Below are 9,466 nucleotides of genomic sequence, written 5' to 3'. Positions count from 1 at the left end.
GTTTGTATTACAGTAATATGACGTCGTGGCAACATGGTGTTGAGTGGCTACACTGGCTACTGAGGCTACTCGGGCTACTCAGGCTCCTTGAGCTACTCGGGCTACTAGGGCTACTCGGGCAATTCGGGGTACTCGGGCTTTGGGGCAAATCGAGCTACTTGGGCTGCACGGGCTACTCGGGCTACTTGGGCTACTCATTTACATGGGCAAATTGGGCTACTCGGGCTACATGGTCTACTCGGGCTACTTGTGTTACTCCGGCTACTCGTGCTGCTTCTGTTACTCCGGCTACACGGGCTACTTGTGTTACTCCGCCTACTCGGACTTCTTGGGTTACTTCGTCTACTCGGGCTACTCTGGTTACTTGGTCTACTCGGGTTACTCGGGCTACTCGGTCTACTAGAGCTACTCGGGCTACTTGGTCTACTAGGGCTACTTGGTCTACTAGGGCTACTCGGGCTACTTGGTCTATTCGGGCTGCTCGGGTTACTTGGTCTACTTGGGCTGCTCAGGTTACCCGGGCTACTTGGTCTACTCGGGCTACTTGGTCTACTAGGGCTACTCGGGCTACTTGGCCTACTCGGGCTACTCCGGCTACTTGGTCTATGGCTACCTGGTCTACTCAGGCTACTAGGACTACTCGGGCTACTTGGTCTATTCGTGCTGCTCGGGTTACTTGGTCTACTCGGGCTGCTCAGGTTACCCGGGCTACTCGGTCTACTTGGGCTACTCGGGCTACTTAGTCTACTCGGGCTACTTGGTCTACTCGGGCTACTTGGTCTACTCGGGCTACTCCGGCTACTCGGGCAACTTGGTCTTCTCGGGCTACTCGGGCTACTTGGTCTACTCGGGTTACTCGGGCTACTCGGGCAACTTGGTCTTCTAGGGCTACTAGGGTTACTCAAAGCTACTTGGTCTACCCAGGCTACTCGGGATGATCGGGCTACTCGGTCTACTCGGGCTACTTGGTCTACTCGGGTTGCTCGGGCAACTTGGTCTACTTGGTCTACTCGGCCTTCTCGGTTACTTGGTCTACTCGGGCTACTTGGTCTACTCCGGCTACTTGGTCTACTCGGGCTACTTGGGCTACTCGGGCTACTTGGTCTACTCGGGCTACTTGGTCTACTCGGCCTTCTCGGTTACTTGGTCTACTCGGGCTACTCGGCCTTCTCGGTTACTTGGTCTACTCGCGCTACTTGGTCTACTCGGGCTACTTGGGCTACTTTGGCTACTTGGTCTACTCGGGCTGCTCGGTTACATGGTCTACTCGGGCTACTTGGTCTACTCGGGCTGCTCGAGCTACTTGGGCTACTCGGTCTATTTGGGCTACTCGGGCTACTTGGTCTACTCGGGCTACTCGGGCTACTTGGGCTACTCGGGCTACTTGGTCTACTCGGGCTGCTCGGGTTACTCGGTCTACTTGGTCTACTCGGGCTACTTGGTCTACTCGGGTTACTCGGGCAACTTGGGCTAATGAGTGAATGCTGTCAATACGACACCAATTTGCGATTTACGTAGAAAATGAAAACACATTACCCTGACTACCATTACTGCTGAATCCTACGTTTTCAGCCTATTGACGTTTTGATAGCGTTTGTAATTTTTGGTCAAATCCAATTTTTAGGTGAACACTTTCTCTTGTCCAGCAACTTATATCACGGCTACAAGTGCATGCGCCATCTGTTCCCACTCAGTGTCATATACACCTACGACTTAACGTCAGGACAATATCATATTTGTGTAACCTAGTCATGTAAGATGTGCCGCGGTCATCGCCGTGAGGAGATCCATCTGTCAGGGGTAAGACCGTGTAAGCCAGACGTGTCTTGGGGATTTACACGTCTATGTGGGCAGGGGGCTTCCAGAACGGACAAGAATAGATGCAATGGCACACGATTTCTTTTCCCATTCCGGTCCCTCCGCTTATGTCGTTAGTTGCATAATCCCCCGGCAACAATGGCGTAGTGATATTGTATGACTTCAGTGTAAACCGCATACCTACCGATCCCTCCGCACATAGTTCGTACAACGGGACGTTCGATTTTTAGAAAAGATTTTGTAAGGTGTAATAAAAACTAAGTTCGCAACAGATATGATAATCATAAATGTCTTTAGACTGTGTTGTATAATGTGATAGTAATGTAAACTAGTCAAACTAGTAATTCCAGTTCCAAGCCTGTGAGTTGAAGAGAGCGGAGTGGAGTTTTGTCCGAAAGTGTTTGATGCACAGACACTGTTTGTCTGTGAATAGAATTGTCTGAAACGTCGAGTTATAATTGGTGCATATCAATTTACCGCAGAATTCGTCTGGGACTGAATAATTATTCTGAACTCCATTATTCCGGAATCCTGCCTATAATCATATGAATGAGTGACTGAGTTATTCTTAAAGACAATGAGTAATTGAGTGAGTTGCTTTTCACGCCGCTTTTAACAGTATTCCAGTTATATCATGGCGTGTCAGCTTAATGTGGGAGGAAAGCTCGAAGTGATGCAGGTCCGAGACGTTTACCACTTCGGTGAAACCCACGAGCATGGGGAGGGTGCTGACAAACCTAGAAACATGATCGGGGGGAAATGGGATTCGAACCCACAATCGTAGGTTTCTGGCGTACCCAAAGGATGCACGAAATGCGCGCCTCAGACAACTGGGCCACCCGTGCCCCCAGTATTTAAATGATGGTTTAAGTTATTGTCTATAAATGTTCAAATTAACGAAAGTCTGTTTTACCTGAAATCTTTCTCAGAGTATTGTTTTCTTTTCAGACATGAAGGGGTTCTAGGTCATGCGCTCTTACGTAATGATTGCCGTGAGAGCCATTTTTGTGGGATCGAGTAATCAGGTTCTGTACATTGTTTGACTGTCATCACAGTGAGTGAGTATGATTTTACGCCTCTTTTAGCAATATTCCAGCAATATCACCGCGGGGGACACCAGAAATGAACTTCACAGATTGTACCCATGCGGGGAAGCAAACCCCGGTCTTCGGCGTGACGAGCGAACGCTTTAACCACTAGGCTACCCCACCGCCTCCTGCGTCATCATACCTCAGTGCTCATAATATCAACCACTGGTCCAGACTCGATTAATTACAAACCGACGTAATATAGCTTAAATATAACTGACTGAGGCTTTGAACATAGACTAAAATCTAGTCTCTGAAATGAACATATCGTACATAAAAACAGTTGTTCAGTTATCTTAATAAAAATATAATAAAAAGGAGCCCAGTGACTCTCTTCATTTTCAGATACTGATACTGCAGTGATCTAGACTTGCCAAACATTATAGACTTGCATGGGCTGTATTTGATATATATTTGTATCAGGGTCTGTAAGACAGACTACTTTTCAAGAACAGTATTCACTCAGAAACCACATTAGGCTATAATGGAGTGAGAACACGTGCTAACATGATGCCTACCAAAACCCGAACTAACTGGTTTCACTATTGATACACGGAGTCGCACATATCGGAAGACGTGACCCCAGTCTCAACAAGGTTACCCGACACTGGGATATAGCTCATGGAATTGTGCTTCTTTGATAGGCCGGAAATTCCAACAGACATACAATTAACTTTTTTCATCACACTGCTCATTCTCATATCCTTTTTCCATGCGGAAATCATGTAATTCTTTAGTCAGGCACTTGCACATTACACAAAGTATTTATGACATTAACGCAGAAGGTGCACCAAGTGCTTTTGAAAGAAAAAGAAAGATCATTCGTTAAAAAATGTAGTTGTCTGTTCAAAATATATTTAGTTTTGCTCCTGTTTACTGTCTCTTTAACATACTATTCTAATGACTCCTGTCAAAATAAACAGTCATTCCAGAAATAATCTTTGTTCTCGAAGAAGGTTTTGACGGTATTTCCTGTCTTTGAATAAAGTGACCAGGAACCAATTATAACATGTTCGGGTTTTTGAATATTTGTAATTAGTTACTTTTTGTTGCAAACACCTGCCGTATTTGTTTTTTGATTTTGTCACAGTCGGCTGTTTTCTGTAGAACTGCCTGATGTGAGGTTAACGTGTATTGATTGTGTTGTTTGTAATAGTGATGAATAAGAGGGGCTGGTGTGAGCAGTTCTAGTGCTAACAGTATTAGTAGAAGCCAGAAGTATTGGTAGAAGTGGTAGTTGTAGTGATATGAATAGAAGCAGAAACAGCACACGTAGAAGTAGTGGGTGGTAGTTGTAGTAGTAGTAGTAGTAGTAGTAGTAGTAGTAGTAGTAGTAGTAGTAATAGTGGTGGAGGTAGTTTGTTGCTTAACGACGCCCTCAGCAATATCCCAGCTATATGACGGCGGTCTTTAAATAGTCGAGTCTGGACCAGACAATCCAGTGATTGACATCATGAGCATCGATCTCCGCAATTGGGATCGATGACATGCATCAACCAAGTCAGTGAGCCTGACCACCCGATCCCGCTAGTCGCCTTGTTGCGGCAAGCATGGGTTGCTGAAGACCTAATCTAACCCGGATCTTCACGGGTCAGTAGTAGTAGTAGTAGTAGTATAATTGGTAGTAGTAGTAGTAGTAGTATAAGTAGTAGTAGTAGTATAAGTGGTAGTAGTAGTAGTATAAGTAGTAGTAGTAGTAGAAGTAGTAGTAGTAGTAGTAGTATAAGTGGTAGTAGTAGTATAAGTAGTAGTAGTAGTAGTAGTAGTAGTATAAGTGGTAGTAGTAGTAGTATAAGTAGTAGTAGTAGTAGTAGTATAAGTGGTAGTAGTAGTAGTAGTAGTAGTAGTAGTAGTAGTAGTAGTAGTAGTAGTAGTAGTAGTAGTTGTTGTAGTAGCAGATACAACATTAGTATCTAGTAGTAGTAGAAGGACCGGTGGTGGTGGTGGTGGTGGTGGTGGTTGTGGTAGTGGTGGTCTGTAATAGTAGTAGTAGTGGTAGAAGCAGAGTGATATTCAGTGTTTCCACCCATGGACATGAGAGCATTCCCGCGAAGCGATCTCATCATTAAGACGATCCCAACTCCCATACCTAATCATAGACGTACGATAGCTGTAGAGATAACCCTGTTCGTGCATATACGTCTGTGTTAAAATAGTTGGGTAATGACTAAGACTGCTTTGTGAAACGGGGCCCTGTTCGTTAAAGTAAGAATGTTTCAAAGACACGCTGAAATCTACATGATTTTATAGCTGGACCGATAGTCGAAGCAAGCGTTAGTTTGTTGGGTAAGTGAGTTGGTTTTAACGCCGCTTTGAACAATATTCCAGCTATATCATAGCATGCAAGTTAAATGTGTGTGTGTGTGTGTGTGTTTGGGGGGGGGGGGGGGGGGTGCTCGAAGCGATGCAGGTCTTAGACGTTTACCAAGTTCGGATATGATGCTGACAAACCGGGATTCGAACTCACGACCATAGGTTTTAAGCGTGCCCAAGGGACGCAACTCAGCACTGCGTAATGCGGCGCCTAAGACAACACCGCCACCCGTGATCCCCTGACTTTGTAAAACAAGGTCGAGTTGTCCATAACGAACGTTGGATGTAACGAACTTAATTTTCGGTGTTCGTTATTCGTTATATCGCAAAGTGGACTAACAGACAAAACTGAACTATTAATTGTATAACCACTCGAGGGCTAAAACAAGTTCAACTTTTTGTTCAACCCGTGTTGTATTATCCTGACCCTTATGTAGAAGTTAAGTGTGAAGCTGTCACGTGTATAAATGCAAGTTTTCATGTATGCTATATTACACCATCAATAATTGATGTCAGCCTGTCTTCAAAGCCAATTGTCCAAGTAATATTTTCTCCACCACTTGCACGAGTTGTTATTCCCGACACGTGCGAACCTCATGGGACTATTGCCAGTTGAGTTTTGCAATGTACATGCCAGCATTGACCTACTTCCGCCTCGAAACGGTCGTCCCTTTAAGCTTAATTTGATTTAAATATCCGCGATAAGCTACAATTAGACAGAATTAGATTTGGGACTTAGACGGGCCGTGTTTTTCCAATTTCCAACTTTGTAAGAACCCGCTTTAGTATTCCGAACACGCCGTAGCTTTGTCAACGCGAGATAGCCGTTATCTACTAAAGGTTGGAATGATGGACATAACGGAACGAATATAGGGATGATAAATGAATGCTATTGAGTTAGGGGGTATTTGAAGACAAAGTACAACGCTTGGCTTGGTAATGACTATGGACAACACGACTCTAAAAGCGTTTAATCAGCTTCCGGCTTGAAAAGTGTCGTTCGCATCGCTGATCAGACATTAACACTATCGTTCAATGGAAAACACACAATCAACGGAACATAACAGGTTTTATTGGCGAGCGACGTTCAGTGTAACTGGAAATTACACATATATATTTAGGGCCTTTTAGAAAGCAATTGAAGCTGAATATTTGATTTTTGATATATCTAAAGGTCGGCTATGTGGCACGAACAAATAGAAAGGGTTCTCACTTGAAGATCAATTTCATACTGACCACTTCACCATTTTCAACCCTTTTTATCTGAATAAACAAAAGCATTATTTGTAACCGTGCGACATTGTTCTTGTCTAGGCACGGCTATATGAATGCAGTTCTTACGTTAAAATGCGGGCAGTCATGACAAGTTTTTACCGTACATAACCGAACACATCTCCCTGCAACAAAACGTTCTCCCCGCAAGACAAGGCATTGCGAAAAGTACATGTTCCAGATTTAGAACATTAGTGATGCGACCCGTGAAGATCCGGGTTAGACTAAGTTTACAGCAACCCATGCTTGTCGTAAGAGGCGACTAACGGGATCGGGTGGTCAGGCTCGCTTACTTGATGCATGCATGTCATCGATCGTATCCCAATTGCGTAGATCGATACTCATGATGTTAATCATTGGTTTGTCTGTTCCAGACTCGATTATTTACGAATACGCATATTCCAGCTATATGACAGCGGTCTGTAAATAATCGAGTCTGGACCAGACAATCCAGTGATTAACAGCATGAGCACCGATCCACGCAATTAGGATACAATGACATGCATCAACCAAGTCAGCGAGCCTGACCACATCATCCCGTTAGTCGCCTCTTACATCAAGCATGGGTTGATGAAGACCTATTCTACCCCGGATCTTCACGGGCCTCGTCACGCCGTAATATAACTAGAATACTGTTCAAAACGTCGTTAAATCCAAGTCACTCACAACAGAATGTCGACAAATAACTGAGCTACATAATTTATAATGTACTCTAATATGTTACCCAACTTTAGATCAACAATATATCAGACAGACAGACAGACAGGTTTGTTCAGTATTATGGCCATATGGCCTAAAGTACAATTGATACTAACTCATAATATGATGTCACGTGCATATACAGAAATTACATCTGCTTGAATCAGATAGAGAAAAAACATGCTTTATATAAGTAGCCACTGAAAAGATAACATGTTACCTTGTCGAGTATTCATTTTAAACAGTGGACACATATTATATCAAATATTGGATATCAGTTAATTCGTCAATGGTTGACGTTGCTTATGTTTTAAACACCAAGTTCTTGCAGTCACGTAATTATGTGTGTGCGCTGGACTGTGAAACAATTTCAATTTTACGCCCCACGGTTTTTAAGGTTTAATAGACTTTTAACAACATTTTATGGCTCGTAATTGTATTTCTTGTTTTCAAGTTGAAAATACTTGTTTTTTTAATCCATTTGTCACCACGTGGTTATTTTCTTCAGAATTGTTTATTTCATTTCATCCGTAAAACATCAAGTGATGCGTGATATTTGACACAAGTTTAGAATTAATGTTTGAAACAACATTGTTATGCACAGATAGAAGCGTGACCTTTGTGCTGACCCCTCTCAAACAGCGCTCGGAGCACAAAACATAAGTGCCAACGATTGTTTTTGCTTTATGTTCACTTCGCTGCTAACGCCCCTGTCACGTTTAACCGCTATTTAACCAATTGCCGTGTATTCAAACAATGCAGAAACTATGTTTTAAACGTGTAAACAAAAATTCTCACAACCGTTAGTGCAGAACGCACGACAGAGTTCTCAACCAGATGGCCGGGCGGTTGAACTACAGAACTCAACCCGGATAATATAAACACAGTATTCATATCTAATGAGACACCGGTACGGTTCTACATGCACGTGCATGAGAATCTGTCAACTCGTCCGTGCGTTTTACACCTCGCGGCGGGGATTAAGGTGACGCACGTGCTGATGAGACCACGTGCGTTGTTCGAAACGGTGCAATAGCACATTGGGTGTTGAGAAATTGTTTCCGTTGCAAAAAGGCCGACGTATTTTTCTTCATTACATTTGTTTTTAACCACTTCTTCATCACGTCTTCCGACAAGCGTGAACAGATATGCATCTTAATATACAAATGAGGCTTTAGTTAACTGACGAGAGGCGTAATGGCTTGCCGTGTACGCTGATGCACAGAAAACATGCTCTGTCATTCATTGTTGAACAAGTTGGAGTTTGAGTGTATTATCAGTCTCAAATCTCCTAATTTCACACCCCCAACGGTCGGTCGGTGCAGTGGAGACTATGAGTTGTCTTTGAAGTTTGTTATTCTGCCGCTAGGGGGCAGCAGAACCGCTTATCACCTCATCTGCTTGTATTTTACCTTGGTATTTCATTACCGGAAGACAAGATACGGTATAAGTTAACGCGTGAATCTTGCAGATAAGGTGTTCGGACACTGGGAATTATGTTGCTATTCATGTATCTATCTTATTGTTTCATCGAGTTCTTGGTGGTTGAAATCGAGGCCATTCGGCTTGAATAATATCTATCAGTCGGCTGGCTGCAGTGCCTGTAGGATACCACATCGATTATAATGACTGAGTAAGTTTGGTATGGTACCGATTATACCAGTTTTATCTGAAACCTGAACAGCAATTATCAGTTTGTTTCTACACCTTCACTTTTCCACCAAATGGACTCTGCTTCCGATGTTCGAGAACAGTTATTTTACGGCGTTAATGTGTTATATTTGTTGTCTTCGGTGCTTTCGTAATAACCACCCAGTAGTGATTCTGAGGTAGAAGGATTCATTCATTCATTCATTCATTCATTCATATGTGTGTGAGTGAATAGATGCTTTTTGCAACATTCCAGAAATGTACCCACCACATTGGGAATCGAACCCGATATTTATGCTTAACGAGTGAACGCATACTCCCCTCGGCTAACCCGCCATCACCCGCGTCATCAAGATTCCACGTTTGTTGGACGCCCAGACGTAAAAATAATGAAGATCGTTCGTCACAATGTATGATCTGGTTGATTGTCACCGTACCGGCATGACTTCTCCATCACAACAAACCAACAAAGTAATACGTTAACCAACTCAAAGTACGAGATCACGTTAACCAACGCAAAGTACGAGATCACGTTAACCAAAGCAAAGTACGAGATCACGTTAACCAACGCAAAGTACGAGATCACGTTAACCAACGCAAAGTACGAGATCACGTTAACCTACGCA

At 43.4% G+C, this 9,466-nt stretch overlaps 2 protein-coding genes across 2 annotated transcripts; both read left to right on the top strand.

The window, feature by feature from the left end:
• The first annotated feature begins 229 nt into the window (after positions 1 to 229).
• Positions 230 to 886, top strand: LOC139454957 (cuticle protein 6.4-like). The gene is made up of 2 exons (XM_071236555.1): positions 230 to 359; positions 699 to 886. Exons 1-2 carry the CDS (start codon positions 230 to 232, stop codon positions 884 to 886), a joined length of 318 nt encoding a protein of 105 aa, XP_071092656.1.
• A 48-nt stretch (positions 887 to 934) lies between these two features.
• LOC139454956 (uncharacterized) lies at positions 935 to 1,474 on the top strand. Its single transcript, XM_071236554.1, has one exon. The coding sequence runs from the start codon at positions 935 to 937 to the stop codon at positions 1,472 to 1,474; it is 540 nt and encodes a 179-aa protein (XP_071092655.1).
• Positions 1,475 to 9,466: the final 7,992 nt, after the last annotated feature.

The sequence above is a fragment of the Haliotis cracherodii genome, unplaced genomic scaffold, assembly GCF_022045235.1.
Source record: "Haliotis cracherodii isolate W230 unplaced genomic scaffold, xgHalCrac1.p SCAF_11, whole genome shotgun sequence".
Taxonomy (NCBI): domain Eukaryota; kingdom Metazoa; phylum Mollusca; class Gastropoda; order Lepetellida; family Haliotidae; genus Haliotis; species Haliotis cracherodii.
The sequence above is the reverse complement of the archived record's forward strand: the minus strand, read 5'-3'. Positions and strand labels throughout refer to the sequence as shown.